Raw genomic sequence first — 22,874 nt, 5'->3', positions numbered from 1 at the left:
GAGAACTGTGGCTCTCTCTCATTCCAGGCTCGTGTGGCGGGTGGAGCTGAGAGCCTGCAGCACAGACACTGTGTCCTCTCCATAGTTTAGGGGGGCCTGCTCTTGGTGGAGGATTTTATCGCATTGCATAATGGTTCTGCATTGGAGAAAATGCCTATTTCAAGTGAAATTACAGCAATTTCCTCCTCTTTCCTTGTGAATTTGGATCCTTTAAGGTATTAGGCAGGGCAGTCTAAGACAACAACTTAATGGCCCAGGAGGAATTGGAATTTTCGGGAAAATGAACCATTCTAACCACCTGTGCTCTGCAAGAGGCGTCAGCTGTGAATCCACAGGAAGTGGTGCGGGCGCGTTAATCTCTCTTTCTCCTCTGTGTTTTTCCCCAAGCAACGTGAAGGTTGATGTTCCCAATAAATTTGGCTTCACCGCCCTGATGGTTGCTGCCCAGAGAGGATACACCAGGTATGGCCCTTCCCTCCTCATCCCTTAGTGAAGGGTGGAGCCCCTTGTTTGGGAGGGGAAAGGCTATGGGGGTTCTCTTTCCAAAACTGTGCCTCATGTGGGCTGAACACCAACTCAGTGGCTCTTATCATAACACCAGACAACACGCAGGGGAGGACCTAATGTATAATCTCATGGTAAGGAAGAGAGATAGCCATTTCAATGACATTTTGCAAGGTATTTTTTATGTTCTGGGGAAATTGGTTGTCAGAATGTTAATTTCCTCATAAAGGAAAGGAGAGGGCTATTCATTCTGGAAAACAAACTTCTCTGATAGGTTGCTCAGATAAAATTTCCACTGACACACTCCATTTTCTCTACACAGAGATAAGCATAAATACTAATATTTTCCCATCATATTTATATTTTAAGTACTAAAATGCCATTTTGAAAGAAATAGAACATGGATTTCCATTAAATGCTAACACTTGAAAACATTTCAAATGGCTGTTAAAGTGACGAGTTAGTTTGATAGTCTGGTTTGTTTCATATGGTGAAGTTTTTTGTTTTCAATAAATAATTCACATAAAGGGCAAAAACTTGTGTGTGTTTTTTTGGGGGGGTGGTGTGGAGAGGTGATTTCCCAGTTTAATAATACCTGATTTTTAAAGCCAGCTGCCTCTGAAGATGGAGGAGAGTGTGTTGCCTTGATAGGTCTTAAATAGTTCATTTTTCCTGAGTTATCATGGGTTCTTACTCATCAAAACTGCTTATCCAGCAATACTGAAATTTGTTTTGTTTAGGCTTGTGAAAATCCTCATTTCTCACGGCACAGATGTGAATTTGCAGAATGGAAGTGGCAAGGACAGGTAGGTGTGGAACCTGCCCTAAGTGGTCGCCATGCTTGTGTTATTCAGCTTACTCCCAGAGGGCTTTTGACTTAGCCCCAATATTTTCTTGTTTCTTTTGACATTACTGAGATGTGATAGGTTGCCAAAGGAATGATGGTGACTCAAAAGCTGGCTTGTTCATTTGTTACTTATTGTTACATTCAATGGGGTAATTCTGGGGATATCTATTACAATGCGTCTTCCCTCCTTAGCTCAGAGCCCAGCACACTCTCTGCGCTCAGTAAATGATGGATGTTGAAATGGTTATCTCCAGCTGTATGCTGGGCATTTGGCTGTAAGGGCCTGTGACACTTGGCACCTCCCTAAGGGCTCTCACTGCATTTTGCCCAACTCTGTTAACGGAAAGTCTTAGGTGCCTCTAGAGTGAGGAACAATCATGGCAATACAGCTGGAGAAGAACCTCCCTGAGGTGGAAGGACCGAGTGCATCACAGGAGAAGTTTATGAAAAGAACATGATACTCACACGCTTGTTCTTATAGTGATGTGAGAATGTTTTAGAAAGACTTAAAATTAATCATCAAGCTAGTGGTTGTTTAGTTAATTATTTCAAGTCAGCCAATAGTTATTGAATGACTACCACGTGCCAGGCTTCACCACGCTTGGCCCTTGGGTAAAACAGTGAACAAAATGCAAAGCCTTTGCTCAAGGAGCTTGTAGTCATGTGACAGATGCAGAGTGAAGGTATCTGCGCTGCAAACTGGTCTGTAAAGAGCAGCTAGAGGACCCTGATCGGGCCTGGTCGGCCATGAAGAGAACATCAGTTTCCCAAATCAGAAAGCCTGCCTGCTGTGCCCTCTGGACATAGTGCAGCAACAGATTTTAGTAACATTGAAACAATCACTTACACATTTAAACAGTAGTGTTTCAAGTAATTCTTAGGTAATTTTGGAACTAACCACAGCGGTATGTGGTCACTCACCTAGAATCAGACATCCTGGAATGTGGAGAAAAATAATAGTGCCATAAAAGGAAAAAGAAAAGAAGCTGAGAGGTACCAAAAAAAAAAAAAAAGAAAGAAAGAATTTTAAAAATATAAATTAATTAGAAAATAAAAATTGTTGAGAAATAAAATGGACCAATTTCTCATAAATCTCAGAGGAAAAAATTAGAAATCTGAAATGACTCATAACAGAAAATTTAAACATGAAAAAAGTTGGTACGTTTGTGTCTAAAGTAGATTTGATTGAATCATTGAAATGGGTACTTAATCTTTTTTAGAGAAAATTTAAACCATTAAAATCAACGCAGTAAGCAGAACATTTGAAATAACCCATATCCATACAATAAACTGGAAAATTTATTAAAAAGATTACCTCCAAAATAGGTTCTGTGGTTTGTCTGTTCTACTAATGAGGTTGTTCAGGTTTTCTAGGTACTGATAGTAACCTCGAACTTTTCCAGAGCAGAGAGAAATTGGAAAGCTATAGAGGATAGCCTTATTGCTAAAATCTGGTAGAAAGAAAGCAATTTGCATGTCTTTATGTGAAGACATTTATGTGTCTTTTCCATCCCAACTACGGGGCTCATGCAGGAGGGTAAAGGTGTCTTGATTAGGAAATTTCTTAATATAATACTTCTCATAAGTAGACTAAAGGCGAAACCTGTGTGTGCATGAGAACTAATCCTCTCTTTTTGTCCTATTTTTTTTTTTTTTTTTTTTTTAGCAATGACTTTTTGAGGAGATGGGATCAACTATCTTAGAGGATGTCCTATGTTTGTGATCAGCTCAACTGTCTCCTGGGTGTGAAGGAGGCATTTAACTTGTTTGTTGTTCCTAATAAAGTTAAAGTTAGGTTTAACAAATTGATTTGATTCAGGTTAACATCTTTAGCAAGAGCACCTCAGGGCCAGTGTTGTGACTTCAGTTTTCCGGGCTGTGATGCAGGTTGTCCCACAGCCGGATATTCTAGTTCTGATCCTTTGGTTAGGGTATAACAGCTAAACCCTTCTTTTGTAAAGATAATAGTTTCCGATCGCAATTAGGAAATAATCTATGTTCTAGGAATTCAGTACCATGTGAATATCCTATTCTCCATTAACCTTTCATACAAAAATTTTAGCATCCACCACAATCCTTGCCTAAATCAATGTTTAATTGGGACTTGCCGAAAAGTGATTTTCTAATTCCATCATTCCTCCCGTATTTATTTTGCTGGTAGTCTTCTTTTAACCAGAGCTTTCCCTCACCAACTGAGGATGGACTCATTTTATGCTATAAACACAACACAAATGTTTATTTTAAGCACAATAACATGTTTATTTTCTTTTAAGTACCAATATTTAGAGTAAGGATTTCATTTAATGGTTATCTCTAATAGTGCCCAGTGAGGTTTTTTTTTTTTTTCTTTTCTTTTCCTCTTTTGAATACCATCATGGACTGGTAGGTATTTTTCAAATCTGACATTCTACTCATTTACAGTGATTATTCATTTTTTGGAGGTTTAATCCACATGCCATAAAATTAATTTTGCTAAAATGTACAATTCAGCCTTTAAAAATATATTAACAAAGTTGTGCAACCACCGTTATTCTATAATTCTAGAGGATTTCCATCAGTCCAGAAGGAAGCTCTGAATTCATTAGCAGTCATGCTAATTTCCTATCCCTCCAGTCCTGAAAACCACTAATCTGTCTCTATGGACTTGTCTATTCTGGACGTTTAATATGAGTGAACTAATACACATATGGCCTTTTGTGTCTGGCTGCTTTTATTTCGCATAATGTTTTAGGGTGCACCTACATTGTAGCCTGTTTCAGTACTTCATTTCCTTTTTACGGCTGAATTCTATTGAATGGATATACCACAGTCGATTTATTAGTTGATAGACTCATACACGTTATGTGAATAATTTTCTTGACTCTTCCACCCAAATTAGGATTCCTCTCTGAGGTCTAAACCAGGGAGGCTAAATATGGACCTGAGCACGGCAGCTGCACCGAATAGCCAAATGTTTCTTCTGCTGTGTGTTGCAGCCTGATGCTTGCATGCTACGCAGGACACCTGGATGTTGTGAAATATCTCCGAAGACATGGTGCTTCTTGGGACACTAGAGACCTGGGAGGCTGTACAGCTCTGCACTGGGCTGCAGACGGAGGCCACTGCAATGTGATCGAGTGGATGATAGGGGACGGCTGTGAGGTATGGGACCCTCCTCGTCAACTGCACACGTGGAGTTAGGAACCCAGATGCTATTCCACAGGGTTCAGGGGAAGCAGGACCTTATGTGGATACCTTTGATTAGTTGAACTGAGCAATGCTGGAGGAAGTTCTCTGACTGATGAGCAAGAAGGTTCCTGAAGCCTTGGGACCAAAAAGATCCTGATAGGATTTTTACGATAGTGAGGCTTCAGGTTGTCATGGAGGTTCAACTTGTGTGGGGGGAAAAGGAAACTGTGCTGAATGAGTCCAGAGCTGGACCTGATGTTGCTTCTGCTTCATTTGTTCTTTCCTCATTTATCTCTCCTTTCCATCTGCAACAAAGCTTGATTGTGTCTTGACCACACACCAGATACTGTCACAGGTGCTGGACACACCAAGACATTCAGAACTCTTACAGTCACAGTGCAGCTTATTGCTTTTAGAATTAGATCATTTTTTATTCTTTGCTTTAAAGATGAATCATTACAAAAAATTTCCAAAGAGCAAACACTATATCAAAAGGAGAGCATTCCAGCTCTTGTGTCTTTGCTTTGAAGCAGGTGTTGCTTCTGGTTCCAAGTCATCAGGAAGTACAGTCCTACTTGGCAAGTAGAAGAGTTGTTTGGACATCTATAGACATTTTGAAGTTGGGCAAATAGAATTAGCTCAATTACGGTAACTGCTGAAAACTTTCAAAACTTCTGTTCAAGACTCCAAAGAAGTTAAATAAAAATTTTAGGGCATGGAAATAAGGAAAGATGGACAAATGCTGTCCTAATGCTGAGCGCCAGATGGGGCAGGATTTTGAGAAGGTAAACTGATGACCTGGAAAATAAACTTGGAAGTAGAGTTCGGTCTCCTGGAAGATGTCTGTAGATTTGCTCAGTTTCTCTCTCAAGTGTGGCTGAGGGCAAGCAAGGCTTAAGCTGTGGGATCTCACTGGTTATAGAGTGTGAGGGCCCCTTGAAGGAAAAATACGTCAGTCATTAAGATAAATCCCTTTTATTACATTTCTTGTTTTCTTTGTTTTAGAAACATGCACAAAAGGTCAAAAGGATCAGCCTGCGTGCCTTGGTGGTTAGGGCTGGCCCACACCTGCCTTGGGTGGTAGTGACAGGCACATTCCTCTTGTTTGGTTTATGGCGAGTTTTGCTTATGCTTTGGACCCGGTAAGAATCTGTAGTTGAAAACGATGGTTGACCTTTGCTGAAAGAAGGGCAGGTCTCTGCCACTGACATTTAAATACTGGAATTTTGGAAGTGTAGGCTCTCTGTGCTTCAGTTATGGACATACTCATTTGGGGTGAATACCATCTTTTTCTGTAGAACTGCAGCTCCATAAATGTGTCCACTGAAGATTTCTGTGTGGCTGGCAAGTGGCAGGTAGATGATCTCAGCATGATGGAGGGATGGGCCTGGGAGCAAATCCATCACCACCTCTTCTTGAATCGAATGATCTGTACTGAGTGTGACTTATTTCCATGGGGAACCATTTCTACATTTAATGAGCCATGTGACCTCAGGAAGGCCATTTGACTTTTCTGAGGTTTGGTTTAAACACGTGTAAACCAGGAATAAAAATAGCTACCCCTGTTTCACCTTCAGGACCCAAAGAGATAATGTGCATGAGAGTGCAATGAAAATGTATACAGCACCCTATAATTTCAGGCAATTATTTTATTATTATTTAACCATAACAGAGCTTGCTGCCTAGAGAGGTTATTTGTTATTTGCAGGGGGAAGAGCTGCAAATCTTAACAGTGTTGCAGAAGGTAATCTCAAACATACAAATCACCTGCAAGGTCTTAAAGCTCTTCTGGCAGGTCCTTGTTTGTTATTCTGGTCTGATGTTTTACTGAAGCTATAGATTTCTTTGAGTAATTCTTCTGTAACAGAATCAGGTGTGTGTGTGAGTGTGTGTGCATCCAGGGATCCATCTGTGTGCACATGTGTACGTTTCCTTCAGTATCATGCCTCATGGATTGATGAGGTCTTCATGGAATTGGAGGAGACAACATTTACATTCCCTTATTTTAAAATGTCTTTTAAAGCACAAAATTGTGAGATGTTGGTGTAGGTTATTGGGAAATGGCCCATCTTGTTAGCTGGCAGACTCTTGTTTTGGACAAGGCATTAGGTTGGCTAATTTTTCAGGCTGGACTTCATGTCAGAGATCTGGTTGCTTTGTATTTACTTGTAATTCTTCTGCTTAAATTTAATACCTATTGGTAAATATCAGGGTGGGTGTTTATATTCCTGTCTTGTTCCAGAAGGCACTTACAGTTGCTTACAAAGATACTTTAAAAAAGAAGCAGAAACTATAAAAACAGGAGAGGAAAGTTAGGCAGGAGAAAATAAGGCAGCTCACATGGGGCCAAGGAGAAGGGGATTATGTTCGTTTTTCTATCCCATCTTCTTTCCCTTTGAAGGCAGTGTAAATGAAGATGCTCATGGGTGGTGAGAAGCATCTTGGGGCCTGTCTGCACCCTTTAAAGTGGCCCAAACACAGATGTTCGCTGCGTAAATGTGAACAAAGTCAGCACAGTCCAGCTGATTATCACTAGGTCTAGAAAGACTGCTATCTAAATCGGGGGAATTTGGGCAAGTAGACATTGCTCTATAAGCTTCCCATGAGTGATGTGCAGGGCAAGAAAGTGGGCTGAGAGCCACTCGCCCTGTGGTTCTGCAGGTGGACGTTGTCGATGCTGGTTCCAGGTGGACCCCACTCATGAGAGTCTCTGCAGTCTCGGGGAACCAGGAAGTTGCCTCTTTGCTGATTGATGCAGGCGCAGATGTGAATGTGAAGGACAAAGACGGGAAGACCCCTCTCATGGTATGACTTGCTCCACATAGCAGCCTGGCTTGACGTGTGGGATTAAGGTCACAGCTGCCCCATAAGAGCTCTTCTTTTGAGTTCAGCTGCATAAAAGCATCAGGTTTGGGTGGCATATGTATTCCCCACTGGCCTGTGAATTAAGACATGGTGATGTCATCATGGCATTTTTTGGGGGGGAGCCCAGTCTAGTATCTTTGTAGTCTTTCTACAACTATTTCTTGAAGCATTGCCAACTCCAGTCTCTGGGGCCATTTTGGGATGGAACAAAGGAGTGCTGTTCTCTGTCCGGGTTTGGCCTCGGATGTGTTGTCTCACATGGAGGAAAGCAGATTTCCTTTCCATTTCCCCTGTGTTTGCTGGCGCTGTGCAGTGGGGTCCACACGCCCATCCTGCAAAGCCCCGGTGGCCCCTGTCGGCTCTGCCTCTGGAGGGTGTTGCTGGTGGATGTCCTGCACCCACCTGCACCTGCCTGCACCGAGATCCCCTTCCTGCTCACACCCCACTGTTGACCTGTTTTCTAGGTGGCCGTGCTGAATAACCACGAAGAGTTAGTCCAGTTACTTCTTGACAGAGGGGCAGATGCAAGTGTGAAAAATGAGGTATGTGACTCCATCTCCATCTCAAGATTTCCCTGGAGGGGAGGAGGGAACAGAGGCATGAAAGAATTTTTTTTTGTTTTGTCTTTCAGTTCGGCAAAGGTGTCCTCGAAATGGCCAGAGTTTTCGACAGACAGGTTGGGATGTTGTTGCTGCCTGTTGAGGCTAATTTTGTAGCATTAAAAAAAAAAAAATTTAAAAACCTCAACTCTTGGATTACATGCACCTGTTTTTGTTTATCTAGAATGTCCTCTCCCTATTAGAAGAAAGGAAAAGAAAGCAAATGCTGAAGAAGTCATCTATTCGCTGACCAGGGAACCTCTTACTTCCCTCTCAAAGCCCAGTGAAACAAAGCAAAGCGGGATTTGAACTGGAGAGAAGGAATTCTGTTTCTCTGAGGGCTATACATTTGATTACTTATTTAGTTGAAGATTCACAGTGACTTTTGTAACATACAACTGTTCCCACTTTGAAATACACCTTTTTACCTAAACATGCATGGCGGTGGTGTTGTCTCTGGGCGTCCGCAGGATGAGGATGTTTTCCTGAACTTGGAGTTAAACGTGAAACAGAATATTTAGGTCCCAGAGATGGAGCTGCACAGCCACACACCGGTCTCCCTCTTCCCGCTCCCATCCTCCCAGCTGTCTGCCCTCCGAGCCACCCCGGGAGCCGGTGGAAATTCCCGCCCCCCCAACGTGTTCGCAGTTCTGTCCTTCCCTCCCAGCCTAAGGCCTTGCAGCCGCATTGCCAGGTGGTGCTCCCTCCTGGAGGGATGCTCCTCCAGAAAGCCCAGGAGGCCACGAGCAGAGTTTTCTGCTCAGCTGTTGGCCTCACATCAAAGTGCGAGATACATAGTTTAAGACTCTGCTTCTGCTGTTAGAGGAGTCTTTTTAGAACAGCCCGGTCTGAGGATGTGTTTGCATAGACTCAGGCGCTGATGATGAGAGACCTGCCCTGCCGGCCTGTCGACAGCTTTGCCAAAGAGGAGTTTTATGTCTCTGAGTCCTCAGAGCAGAAAGGGTTTTGATGGTGATCGCTCAGATTGGACACAAGCAGGAATGGACAGGTCTGCTGCTTGGGGGCTCAGACACAAATGTGTTGGCGCTTGAACTCAGCGGACACACTTAAAATCGGCAAAGAAGGGAGCTAGCTGACCACATGCATTTTGTGTCTCCAGAGAGACGAGCTGGTTAACTCGGCCCCAAGAGAAGACAGGCTACAGAGGTCTGCCGAGGGCAGCAATCTTCTCTGCAGAGAAAGACCAACTTACAGGTAATAAAAGTGCCAAAACTTTGGGGGAAGCACATGGGGCAAAAACACACAATTTTATTGATGTTGGCAATTTTCGGCTTCATTTCATACTATCTATAAGTGGGCTCCCCTGGTGGCTCAGTGGTACAGAATCTGCCCGCAGTGTAGGAGGCGTGAGCTTGATCCCTGGGTTGGGAAGATCCCCTGGAGGAGGGCATGGCAGCCCACTCCAGTATTCTTGCCTGGAGAACCCCATGGACCGTGGGTCTCATGCAGTCCTCTTCTTAGCTGCTTCACTAGCGTTCTACCTTTCGTACAAATGCTTACTCCTCTAGATTTGCTAGATTAAAAAAAATCCCTCTAGAGATCAGAGCATTATCACAGCTCTCCAAGGCTCCTTTCCCCCGTCTTAATCAATGTTGACATTCACCTCAGCTTCATTTCTCCATCTGTTTTAGATGATATTAATGAGCTCTGGAAAGGGGGCGTGCCCCTTCTTGTGGGCCTCAAGCTTGGCCACATGATGAGGCTGACTTTGGTCAATGAAATGTGCGTGGAAATAGCTCTTGCCCATCTGGGCGGGAGTTTTAAGAATCCCCTGGTCCCTCTTCCCTCTGTCACAAGACCAGCCATGACTCTGACAGACGCTGCTCCGCAGTCCAGGGTCCCGACACTAGAGCCCAAGCTCACCCAGAACGGAAATGATGAGAGTGAGAAATAGTCCTTTCATGTTGCAAGTCACTGAAATTGAAGAGTGGCTTGTCACTGAAGTGTAACCTAGCCCAGAATGACTGCTGGGAAGGTCCTAGCATTGATCTGTGAATCACATTTCCACTGAAGCACCTCTCAAGTCCTGCGGTTTCCAGTCTTACTTGATTCACACTTCCTTCCTTCCTTTCCTTCTCTCCTTGTCTTGCCTTTCCTTTAAATTCAGGAATGGGTGTTGAATTTTATCAAACATTTTTTAGCATCTCTGCTAATCCTATTTCCCAACACACTCTCCATTTGCTGACTTGGATCACTAGATTTTAAAATACTGAACCATCCTTATATTCCTGAGATGATCTCATCGGGTACAGTGGGCTTCCGGGTTCTATGTGCTCACGTGCTGTGTGTGTGTGCTTTTTAATCTTTTTCCGTAGTGAGACTAGATGGAGGTTTATCTTGTGTTTTGAATATTCCCGAGGAAGAGCCCATGCTGTTATTAGTTTTCTTTTCCCCAATTAATTTATACTTTTCATTTCTGAACTGGAATTCCCTCTGGACTGACTGTCCCAGGAACGGCCATGAGCAGTGGATCAGCAAAAGCATCGCAGGCGGGTGCCTGTAATCCAGGGAGTCTGAGAAACACGGCTGCAGAGCGTGCTGTCGCAGTTGGTCCCATTCGCTGTCTGCTACATAATCTGCTATTCGCCTTTGACTCAAGAATCAGTGCATTTCTAGGACATAGTTTTTCTACCTTTGGCACATTATAATCTTCAGAATTTGAACCTTATAGATCTGAGTTTTACTTCATGCATTAATATACAAAATTATATAATTTTTCCAGAGGCATTTGGAAAGGTGCATGCATATTCTGTGTGTCTGAAGTATCCTATTTGACACACATATATATAAATTGACCTACATTATTAGCTATGTCTGAGACCTTCTATGTACATGCTTTGTTACTTGCTTTGTCATGGGTGTAAGGTGGGAAAAATGAGGACCTTTGTCATCATCCTGTAAATTTGTTTTCTTAATGAAGTTCTTTATGAAATCGGAGGCTATTTTAAAAAATTGTAATAGGTTCCCTTTGCACTTAGATTTTTTTACTCTTCTGTGTAAATATTTCTAGTCCTGCTTGCTTGCTTTCTGAATTTATCTCTTCTATATATAAGGTGAGTTTTAAAACTTCATTTTGATAAGTTATATATCACATTGTTTAGAAAAACTATTAGGTCTCCCCCACCTCTAGTATGGGCTTCCCTGGTAGTTCAGCTGGTAACTGGAGAAGGGATAGGCTACCCACTCCAGTATTCCTGGGCTTCCCTGGTGGCTCAGATGGTAAAGAATCCGCCTGCAATGCAGGAGGCCTGGGTTCGATCCCTGGGCTGGGAAGATCTCCTGGAGATAGGGCATGGCAACTCACTCCAGTATTCTGGCCTGGAGAATCCCCGTGGACAGGAGAGCCTGGTGGGCTACAGTCCATGGGGTTGCAAAGAGTCAGACACACCTGAGTGACCACAGCACAGCATACCCCTAGTGTGTGTGTGAAAAGGCGTACAGACATCTTCCCTCCTCATCCCACCCCTGATGCGCTCATGTGGATTGTAGCACTCATCTCCTGACCCTCCAGCTCACCACCCTTCTTAAGGTTCTTGCTGTTTAGTTGCTAAGTCGTGTCTGACTCGTTTTTGATCCCACGGACAGTAATCCGCCAGGCAAGAATACTGGAGTGGGTTGCCATAGCCTTCTCCAAGGGGTCTTCCCGACCCCGGGATTGAACCCGGGGACTCCTGAGCTGACAGGCAGATTCTTTACTGCTGAGCCACCAGGGACGCCCCTGTTAGATTCTTCCACATCTCGTGCATCTATACATGGATGAGAATACAGATACATTCTCCAACTTGAGAGCCCCCCTGCCCCTACTTTGGTGAAAATCTCAGTAATGAATGGGACGCCTCTTTATATTGACCTGTATACCATTTATTGGATATAATATTCGTAACAATGACTTTTTTTTTCTATGGAAATAGCAAGTTGTGTTACCTGTAGACCCCCCGATATGAGAAACGTGTACAAAGGTAACAGACTGTAACATAAAAAGGTAAGTGAGAAAAAAAGATTAGCAACCAAAGCATGATACATGGACGAAGCACTATAAAAATGAACGTACTGGTTTAGTAGCTGTAACTTTGTACTGTGCTGCATAGCCTGTAGCCAGGTTTTAGAGAGTTCTTCTGAAACACACACGTTCAAACAGTGCACTTTCCTTCAAACCTCCCCACTTGACCTGACAGAGGGCACACAAGAGCAGCGAACTCTGACGTTGCTCGCCCTCCATGGACTCTTAAGGGATTTTCTCTTTCTAGTTCGATGTATTTTTTTTTTTTTCTCTATCACTGTCCTTCCCACTTAAGTACTTGCTTATAGGCCATAACCATAGGTAACAGTCCACTTCTTTGCAAAACTAAAATGATCACATGAGATTTTTTTTTTCCTTTTGTCTGGACTTAAAATGTGCTAAATTGAGGGCTAAAAAAAATTATCTCATGGAAGGAGTATCACAGGTAATGACTTCTGAAGAGGAGGTGGAAAAATCAGGGCTGGTTACAGAGTACCGAACATTCCTTTGTGTATTAACTCTTCCAGCTATCACGATCGATTGTTGGCTATTATGACAGTTTTATACGCAGGGTTTCTCCTCCTGGTGTCTCATATGGATCAGGCTCTTACTGGCTGGGCTCTGCCACGGTGTCCCCAAAGAAAAGAGGGGGTTTGCTTTATGAAATGCAGACAGACGGTCCATTCCTGTGCAGGTCAGTGGATTTGGAAGCATCGCTGCACAGAAATGGTTCTCAGGCTTTTCTTTAGCTTGTTGTTACTCATATGACCATCAGAGTTTTCAAACAGGTTTAAAAGAAAGGGATGGAGAGTGAGTCGAGAGACTTTCGGTCATAACAGGCAAACTGAGTTCCTATGGCCAACTCTCCCTTTTAATTAGAGTAAGTCTTTAGGTGGGAGGTGCCTGGTGGGGGAGGATGCTTTTGGATTCCCTGCTGGGGTGGCGGGTTGAGGGAGTGGGGAGTGGGCAGGGTTGCTCCCAGCTGTGGCCCTGGAGAAGGCTGGGCTTTGGGTGGACTTGCGGGGCAGCCACCAAACTGCAGAGATGTGTCAGAGACTGGGTTAGGGCTGGGGAAGGAACTTGGGTCTGATGATAGGTGCTAGCCGAGGCCGCCTATGTCCAGATGTGTTCACGGCCCTCTCTCTCGAGTCTTGGGGAGATGAGGTGGCACACCTCAGGCTCCCGCCAGCCAGCCATTGTGTGGGGCGGATCCACAGCCCGGGTCCCCCCTGGGGGCCAGCACTGGCCCTGCAGAGACTTCTGGGTGTGACGTTTACCGGGGTGACTTGTGTTTGCTTGGGGTCCTAACAGTGAAGAAGGATCTCCAGGTTGAGTCTGCCTGCCCTAGGGCTTTCTGCTCCCCAAACACCCCAGGGAGCCCTCCAGGGCAAGAGTCTTAAATAAGTTTCACACCGAGAGCCTGGCAGGGGGGTCAGGCTGTTGCCCAGGTATGGCACCCTCCTGGTTGTTGGGGTTCTCAGTGGCTCAGAATGCTTGTAAACAGCAGTTGAGAGATGGCAGGAAGACACTTGAGCATTCGAGTTGGCCCAGCACCAGGCACTGTTTAGCACCACGGGAGATCACAGTCTCGTAGGAAGAGTCTGCCACAGAGCAGGGTCTGAGCTGTTTTTCTTTCAGAGGAGATATGGATATGTTGTACTGATTTGCCAGGGAACAATGGCCTCTGGTTTCAGCCTGAGAATTCCTAATACAGTTAAGAAGGCATAAAAAGGGTCCCCTTTGAGACTAGTTGGGAGTACTTAACCTCGTGTAGTTTAATTTGCTGCTCTTGTGATCTCTGTGATGTCATCCCACATTGTAAGCTGGAGAGTTCATACGAGGAAGGGCAGTCTCTGGATGCACAGTTTGACAATGGAAAATATTACGCGCTGTTTCTCTCGGTTGCTACACATCTGAGTCCATGTGTCAGGAAAAGTACACGGTTACACAAAATTTCAGGAAATCAGCTTTTCTGTAGAATGCCTGGCGGGTTAGCCATGTACTTCCCAGTCAAGTGGGGCCGTGTGACCTGCAGCTCTAGTAAGACGGAAGGAGAGTGACTACCCTTAGGGGCCGACTCTGCGTCGAGGCGTGCGGACTCTCAGCCTAGGCCACCTAAACCCACATCAACTCTAGTATTCATGCCCATACAATCTTAAAAAAATATTAAAAATAGACGGTCATTGAAATATAAGTATTCATTTTCATTTCTATCATCTAGGAGGATATAAAAAGGGGGAGAAATACCTCTTCCCCTCCCCCAAGCAAACTGGCTCTTGGTTCCTAAGTTATATTAAAATGAAAGTTATTGCTGAATATGCTTCATTTGCTAAATACTGCATTTGGAAGTACTGTTCCTTGAATAACATGCCCTGTGTACTGTACGGGGGTGTCAGGTTTAAATATGTTCTTTTCCAGAAATGAACTGCACGGCTCTATAAATGCACTTCGTATGTAGAGAGAAAAATGTGTCATCAGCTGTGGCCAAGTGGCTACTGATGATGACATGTAGGATCACAGCGTTAACCTCTTTTAATACCAAACTATTCCTGGTTCTCTGAAATAGAAGCACAGGAATTCTAGTTAAGGACAGACGAAAAAAGTTCACACCCTCTTCCCTGCACTAGCAGAAGGGGCTACAATGCCAGATCCAAGGATTCGGGTGTCTATAAAAATAATACCCACCTAATGCACCATAAAAATGCTGTAAACTTTCCCATAGAATATGTTTTTGGCCTTAATACAATTACCAGATATAATGCTAGGTACAGTAATTCTGTAAATACTCATCAGCAGTAATATTTTCTAACATGGCTTTATAGTTTTAAGAAAATAATAACTGCATAATGAACAAATTGCATGCTATAAGAGTTGGAATGTATTAGAGTCGTGTTCCCTTTGTGTGTGTGTGACATGGATTTATTGAGTTTATCCATGATCCTGAATGCTATGTTGCCTAGATACGGTGGGAACTCCGAGTTAAATGCACTCTTGTTTTCCTGAAGGCAAACCAAGATTCTTGGTACGTTTTGTCTTTCTGCTTCAAGGCATAGAAAAACCATGGAAATGACCCCAGATGAAGCTTTATCACAAAACAGAGTGGATTATGGAACCGTTGTCAATTGCCTTCTAATGTGAAAACTAGCCACATAGGACCCCACTAGAAGACAGGCATAATAGCATTTGACCTTGTCTGAGTAATTTTGTAATTTTCATGCCATTAGGTACAGGCATCTTCAAGATCTCCTTGTGAAAATGGCTCCCGTCTGACATCCGAAGAGTCTGCTGCTCAAGACTGCATTTCATGAATATTGAGCGTGAATGTGAGGACTTTGACGCTCAACAGGTAAATTGTAAAAGCTCAAGAAACAGATCCAGACTTTATGCTAAAAACATCTCTGAAAGATTCCTGTAGCCAAGGTGGGAAAACAAGATGCCCCACAGAGAACTTACTAGTAACTTAGGGTTCTTTGTCCAACTTATCCTAACAAAGACAGCAGACCGCAACCTGTCCCAGTGAACACAGCTTTCCATTTGGCTGCAGTTTTTGCAAGCACATGGATTCTGCCTAATTTTTAATAAGCTGAACCTTGCAATAAAAGGAGATTTTTATCTCCAGAATTGATTCACTAGATCTGGTTACAGGTTCACATCTGAAAATAGTTATGCTCCCGTGGAAAGCCTCATCTGTCTGTCGGAACACAGTATCATTGTGTTACAGTCAAGAACACAAGGTGGTAATTTGTTCAGCTCCAAACAGCACAGGAAGACGGAGGTTTGCAGGGCTCAGGCAGTAGCTGTCTTGTAGAAACACCAGCTTTCCCAATCTAAATAAGGCGCTGATGCCAGCGCTCCACAAAGGGCAGCCAGGAAAAGAAGTTCTTGGTGTTTCTATAAAGCAAACTTCTCAGCCTGCTCTCCAAATGTGCTCATGGCTGGTGAGCTCAAGGTCAAGTGTCTGCCTGGCCTCATGTTCCAAGTCTGTCTCCTACAGTGGCCACACCTTAAAATTCCTCTCCAGGATCCAGGCTCTCTCCGGAGCCCCCTGGCTAGAAGCCAGGTCCTTCCCTGCGATCCCTGGAGCTTCCAGGGATAACCCTGGTGGGCCAGCCCGTCATCTGTGACAGTGTCCAGAATATCCCTGGAGGCCCAGCCCAGCCTGGACCTGAAGCCAGGCTCTGGCCTCAGAGCAGGCCTTCTACCTGGGGTCTCTCGTTTGGTGTCTGGTACCAGAACCAGTGCCATGGGTAAGCTGGGCAAATGCCCTCTTCATGAAGCCTCCATCAGAAATAACATCCTGTCCAGAGTCCCAAAGAGCACGGTATTTCAAGTTCACTAAACTATTAAAAGCACAACAAGCCTTCCTTCCATGGAAAACTCAGTGATGGGTTTTTCTTTTTTTCTTTTAAAAGCCCACTACAGCGCACTGCACTGTAAAAGGCATTCTGCATAAATTAATAATTTACAAGTACCTGAGCAAGTAAGTATACAGAGCACCATAGCACAGCACAGCACCGACGGCAGCAGCTCAAGGTTCGTTCAAATCACGGTGTTTGAAAAATTAAACAATTCTAAACGTTGGTACAAAAAAAAAAAAAAAAACCTCCAGCTGGAGTTGAGAGATAGTGCAAACTTGTGTCTTCACTGTTGAACAAAGGTGTCGGCTTGCTTCTCACTTAGCGTAGGCGATGGGGGCGGGTCTGGGCACTGGATGGGGCTGTTTCGGAGTAGGTCTGGAGGAAGAGAGAGGAGAAAACAAAACTGGTCAGAGGCCCTGCCAGCGATTTCTGCCAACCCTCGATGCCTGGGTTGGAGATACCGTTTCCTGTGCTGTGATGGGCTTCCAGGGTCAGATCTCACCTCTGCCCCCCCAGCCCACCCCACCCCAGCTCAGGTGCTGGAGACCAGTGGCTCTTGCCGGCAGCAGGGGTGGCAGATTCAGAAAGGACCTTGCTGAGGGCTGCAGCGTCTTCAGCCGTTTATGACCCTTTTCAAAGCTGCCCCTCCTGTCCATCCACAAGGTGATTCGAGAAGAGGGCCATGGAGCAGAACGGTGCAAGCCGCAAAGGTGAATCTCACATGCAGCTTTAAATTTTCTAGCACTTGTATGAAAAAATAAAAAAGGCTAAATAATTTTAGTCATATTTCATTTAACCCACCATGTCCAGAGAAGCAGTATTTCAGTAAGTCAACATAGAGAATGACCGAGATAGTGGACATGTTGGGGGTACTGACTGCATAACCCAGGGTCTATCTGCACTGCCCATGTATCCTGTCTTCCACCAGCCGCAGTGTGCCCAGCAGCGACTGTCCTGAGGTGGCTGCAGAGGATGGGGAGTGAAGCTGGGCACGTGGGATCCCTCAGAGATGAACAGAGTGTTATTCTTCTAGGTGGAGACAGAACCAGCTCGCATTGGTGTCAACAACTGGCAGAGGTAAGACAGGCAGCTGCCTGAGATCATTTAAGAGAGGGCCTTCCCCAGAGGATCTAAATACATATTTCTGCAAAGAAGTTACTCAGTCGTGTCCGACTCTTTGTGACCCCATGGACTGTAGTCCACCAGGCTCCTCCGTCCATGGGATTTTCCAGGCAAGAGTACTGGAGTGGGTTGCCATTTCCTTCTCCAGGGGATCTTCCCAACCCAGGGATTGAACCCGGGCCTCCTGCATTGCAGGCAGGTGCTTTACCTTCTGAGCCACCAGGGAAGCTCACAGAAGACACACAGATGGCCAAAAAGCCCACAAAAGATGCTCGACGTCGCTAATTATCAGAGAAATGCAAATCAAAAGGGCCATGAGGTACCCCACCTCACACCTGTCAGAACGGCTGTCATCAAAAAGTCTAAACCATCTAGAAGTGGGGGAGGTAGGATGGTGTGGGAGGTGAGAGAGAGGTTTAAGAGGATCAGGGCTGATTCATGCTGAGGTATGGCAGAAACGAACACAGCATTGTAAAGCAATTATCCTCCAATTAAAAATCAATAAGTCTGTAAACAATAAGTGCTGGAGAAGGTGTGGAGAAAAGGGAGCGCTCCTACACTGTGAGTGGGAATGTGAACTAGGGCAGCCCCTGTAGAACCCAGTATGACAGTCCCTCAGAAAACTGAACGTAGGATTACCATGTGACCCAGAAATCCCACATCTGGAGATAACAGTAATTCAGGAGGATACACGCACCCCAGTGTTCACTGTGGCGCTATTTACAATAGCCAAGAAGCAACCTAAATGTCCATCGACATAGGAACGGATAAAGATATGGTACATATATACAGTGGAATAGTGCTCAGACGTAAAGTAAGACAAAGAAAAATATCACTCATGTGGAATCTAATTTAAGAAATGATATCAATGAACTTATTTACAAAACAGAAGCAGACTCAGATCTTGAAAACGAACTTAGGTTTTACTCAAGGGATGTGTGTGTGTTGGGGGGGGGATAAATCAGGAGCTTGGTATTAACATATCACTATATATAAAACAGACAACCTACTGTAGCAAGGACTTACTGTATATAGCATGGAGAACCTGCCTGAATATTCTGTAATAACCTATACTGGAAAAGAATCCAAAAAAGAATGAATATATATACGTATAACTGAATCACCATGCTGTGTACCTGAAATTAACACCACACTGTACACCAAGTATACTCTAATAAGAGAGACCTGTATGCAGGTCAGGAAGCAGCAGTTAGAACCGGGCATGGAACAACAGACTGGCTCCAAATAGGAAAAGGAGTATATCAAGGCTGTATATTGTCACCCTGCTTATTTAACTTATACGAAGAGTACATCATGAGAAATGCTGGAATTAAGATTGCTGGGAGAAATGTCAATAACCTCAGATATGCAGATGACACCACCCTTATGGCAGAACGTGAAGAGGAACTAAAAAGCCTCTTGATGAAAGTGAAAGAGGAGAGTGAAAAAGTTGGTTTAAAGCTCAACATTCAGAAAATGAAGATCATGGCATCCAGTCCCATCACTTCATGGCAAGTAGATGGGGAAACAGTGGCAGACTTATTTTTTTGGGCTCCAAAATCACTGCAGACAGTGACTGCAGCCATGAAATTAAAAGACGCTTACTCCTTGGAAGGAAAGTTATGATCAACCTAGACAGCATATTAAAAAGCAGAGACATTACTTTGTCAACAAAGGTCCATCTAGTCAAGGCTATGGTTTTTCCAGTAGTCATGTATGGATGTGAGAGTTGGACTATAAAGAAGGCTGAGCGCTGAAGAATTGATGCTTTTAAACTGTGGTGTTGGAGAAGACTCTTGAGATTCTCTTGGACTGCAAGGAGATCTAACCAGTCCATCCTAAAGGAGATCAGTCCTGGGTGTTCATTGGAAGCTGAAACTCCAATACTTTGGCCACCTGATGTGAAGAACTGACTCACTTGAAAAGACTTTGATGCTAGGAAAGATTGAGGGCAGGAGGAGAAGGGGACGACAGAGGATGGTTGGATGGCATCACTGACTCAATAGACATGAGTTTGGGTAAACTCTGGGAGTTGGTGACGGACAGGGAGGCCTGGCATGCTGCAGTTCATGGGGTCGCAAGGAGTCTGATATGACTGAGCGACTGAACCGAACTGATACTCTAATAAAAAAAAAAAAAAAAAAAAACACAACAAACTGCCTCAGGAGAAGAGCCAAAAAAAAAAAAAAAAAAAAGGCCTTTCTATGTGGTATGTATAATTTATATATAATGGAATATTTCTCAGCTATAAGAAAAGAATGAAATATTCTTTGCAGCCACATGGATGGACCCAGAGACAATCACATTAAGTGAAGGAAGTCAGACAGAGAAAGGCAAATATCATATGATATCTATCCCTTCTGTGTGGCATCTGAGATATGACACGAATGAGCTTATCTACAGAACAGAGGCAGCGACGTAGACAACAGACTTGCGGTTTCCAAAGGGGAGGGAGGAGGGGAAGGGACAGAGTGGGAGTCTGGGGTCAGCAGATGCCAACTACCAAGTATAGACCGGATAAACGGCGAGGTCCTCCCGTACAGCGCAGGGAACTGTGTCCACTATCCCGTGATAAACGCTAATGGAAAAGAGTAAGAAAAAGAATGTACAGGTATAACTGAATCACTTTGCGCTATGGTAGAAAAGAACACAGCACTGAAAACCACCTAAACTTCAGTAAGATGAAAGAGGGCCTTCCCCACCTTCCTGCCCATGTTTTTTTTTTTCCTTTGAAAACTAGAAAAATAACTTCAAGATCAGTGTACAAACCACAGTGAAATAATTAGGATGCTCTGCAGTGTTTCTGTATTTGTAGAGCTGGGATTCAAACCACTGTCCCGACCCCCTGACCAGCTTTATCTCTGAGATTTATTACACAGATCTTTCACAGGCCAAACATTTTTCCCCGAGAGCTGGAATAAACTCATGAATGCATGCCTTCCCCTTGGAGATGCTGAATTATTGAACCCAGGGCCTGGCCAGCACCCCTACCTTGCTCACAAAGTGAGCTCTCTGCCAAGGGGGCGCATGTGTTTTGGCTGAGGGTTTAACCCATCTGTGAGCTGGTAAATGTTTAACTACCCGCCGTGGCAGGGGAAGTCAGAGGCCCCGGATCTGTGGTGCTTGTCGATTTCCACGGTATAAATAACTCACGCTCCCAACAGGACGTGGCTGAGCATGGAAGAGCTGTGTCGTGGCCAGGGTGTGGTGTTCCCATCACATAGAAATGACCGATGTAGGTGACCTCAAGAGAGTGGGTGGCAGTGAAATGTAGTTTAAAAAAAAATGGAAGTTTGGGGCTCTGAGCATTTATTACTTTTGTTTTTAATATAACTGGCATCATTTCCAGTTTACGTAATTTAAAAGAAGGCCCAGGCTTAACACCTAGCTGGCTAAATTCCTGGAAATTTAATAGTTCTTGCAAACCAACGGGAGCTGGCTCCAGCACACCGCTGGGTTAAACCTCCCTGCCCAAGTCAGGATTGGGCCTAGTCCCCTGGGGGAGGGCAGAGTGGATGACCCCCAGCAGCCACTCAGTCCGCAAAGGCGATTCCTTTCGCCGGTTGAGTGGGAAGCTCCCGCTTAACCTTGCCCAGCAGTTTCTTCAGCCTAACTTCTTCCACTCCCCTCCTTTCATCCCTGGCCCTCCAACCTCACCTCGTTTCTCGGGATCCCAGGGACCGAGGAGAAGCCGTCACAGTCCCAGTCATATTTTTGGAGACAGGTGTCCCGCTGTTCCAGTATCGCAGCTGCTTGGCGGCTGGCTGTGGCCTGGCCCAGAGCATCAGCCACTGCTCTGAAGGATCTGTTCTACTTGATCTTGAGCTGATCTCACGGGTAGGCTGAGATCACTGCTAAGAGCGACCAATTCTATAGCTCCCAGCTGCTTCAAGATCTGCCCTTGCGTCTGTCTTACGCTGCTCCCAGGGGTGGGGAGTGCGGGGCACACAGCCGGCACCACACTCCCATGTCCTCCAGTGGCTTGAGAAGTGTGGCCCATGCAGCTGGCGCACATGGTTTCGGGGAGGAAGAGAGGGAAGCGGGTGCATCACCAACCTGATGGGCGCCAGGCGGAGCGCGGACTCCTGCCGTCCTGGGGACCTGGCTGAGGCGCTGGCCAGGCGAGCCGTCTTGCTCAAAGGGTCTGCAGGCAGCGGCTTCTGAGGGGGGCTTGGCTTACGAGTTCCCTGCAATAAACCAGAAGGTGAGGCATGATCACCATCTCCGTGTACTCGGACAAGACACTGACTTCAGAAGTCATCAGAGTCCCCTGGAGAGTGGGCTAGGGAGAGGAGGGCGGTTACACTGCTACACAGCATGACTTTCACTTCCTTTAAACTTTCTGACTACAGTCCCCTCACCGTACAGGTGTGGTGGTGTGTGTGTGTGCGTGTGTGTGTGTGCGCGTGCTGTGTTAAAGATTTATCCACAGCATCATGGCTCAGCCAGTAAAGAATCTGCCTGCAATGCAAGAGACCCACTTTCGATTTCTGGGTCGGGAAGATCCCTTGGAGAAGGAAATGGCAACCCACTCCAGTATTCTTGCCTAAAAAATCCCATGGACAGAGGAGCCTGGTAGGCTACAGTCCATGGGGTCACAAGAGTCGGACATGACTTAGCGACTAAACCACCAAACCACCATCATTTAGTTACAGACACTCAAAGACGAGTCTTTAGATGCCACATTGCTGACCGACCTTGGATGTAGAGCTGCTGGCGTCTCTGGTCCAGTTACCCAGAGGATGTCAACTTTCCCCTGTGCTTTTCAGGCTTCTTTTCACTTTAGAAAGGCCCAACAGGAGAAGCTGGTGAAAATCTTTTCAAGGAACACACTCGTTTCTTCAGATTTGCCGGAACCCTCTAACAGAACCGGTTCAGTTGCGGGTGAACCAGACAGGGATGGGGCCACCCTCTCCCACCAACATGGCGTCAGTCACGCTGCTCCCCATAAAATGCACTACCGTTCTTCTACTGAAATACTTGCTAAGGATTCGTTCAGAGTCACCAACACGCCTGGAAAATGACACCCAGGAGGAAAATCCACGTCCACCAGAGGCCAGTGAGGGAGCCGGCAGTAGAGGGTGGGCAGAGCATGAACTTGGAGTTTCTGCTCTGGGTTTTATGCAAAGACCAACACTCTGGGACTTGTGCAAGTCTCTGGACTTCTCTGAACCTCAGTTTCTCCGGGTGTAAAGTGGGAGAAAACAAAGACCCATCTCATAGCATTGTTATGAGGACTACATCATGCATGGGAAACTCCCAGAACGTGGATAACAGTGATTAAAAGGCACCTGTGCTCCTGGGGTTCCTTTCTTGGTTACTGTGACGGGAGGGTTCATTGGAGCCATGGTGGGAAGTCAGGGAGCATTGATAGCACTGTTTTGAGCCCA

The 22,874-nt window shown here is 45.1% G+C and overlaps 2 protein-coding genes across 4 annotated transcripts in view; one reads left to right on the top strand and one right to left on the bottom strand.

Moving 5' to 3' along the window:
• FANK1 (fibronectin type III and ankyrin repeat domains 1) overlaps positions 1 to 8,622 on the top strand; it is a 114,178-nt gene extending 105,556 nt beyond the window's left edge. The window contains exons 5-11 of one of the 2 annotated variants that reach the window (XM_018041750.1): positions 388 to 462; positions 1,245 to 1,310; positions 4,327 to 4,492; positions 7,181 to 7,324; positions 7,849 to 7,926; positions 8,016 to 8,060; positions 8,168 to 8,416. In XM_018041750.1, coding sequence (XP_017897239.1) covers positions 388 to 462; positions 1,245 to 1,310; positions 4,327 to 4,492; positions 7,181 to 7,324; positions 7,849 to 7,926; positions 8,016 to 8,060; positions 8,168 to 8,233 — 640 coding nt within the window. In that variant the 3' untranslated portion in view covers positions 8,234 to 8,416. Of the gene's footprint in view, positions 1 to 387; positions 463 to 1,244; positions 1,311 to 4,326; positions 4,493 to 7,180; positions 7,325 to 7,848; positions 7,927 to 8,015 lie in introns of both variants that reach the window. The other variant, XM_018041749.1, reaches the window with a different exon arrangement.
• Positions 11,844 to 22,874, bottom strand: part of ADAM12 (ADAM metallopeptidase domain 12) — a 394,156-nt gene continuing 383,125 nt past the window's right edge. Inside the window, exons 22-24 of one of the 2 annotated variants that reach the window (XR_001917324.1) lie at positions 21,541 to 21,671; positions 16,477 to 16,737; positions 11,844 to 14,041 (exon numbers count right to left, since the gene is read on the bottom strand). Coding sequence is in view for 1 of the 2 variants with exons in the window: in XM_018041560.1 (XP_017897049.1) it covers positions 16,677 to 16,737; positions 21,541 to 21,671 (192 nt within the window). In the remaining variant the exon portion in view is untranslated. Of the gene's footprint in view, positions 16,738 to 21,540; positions 21,672 to 22,874 lie in introns of both variants that reach the window. The other variant, XM_018041560.1, reaches the window with a different exon arrangement.

Source organism: Capra hircus, chromosome 26 (genome assembly GCF_001704415.2).
Source record: "Capra hircus breed San Clemente chromosome 26, ASM170441v1, whole genome shotgun sequence".
In the NCBI taxonomy this organism is placed as follows: domain Eukaryota; kingdom Metazoa; phylum Chordata; class Mammalia; order Artiodactyla; family Bovidae; genus Capra; species Capra hircus.
This window is presented reverse-complemented; position numbering and strand designations above follow the sequence as displayed.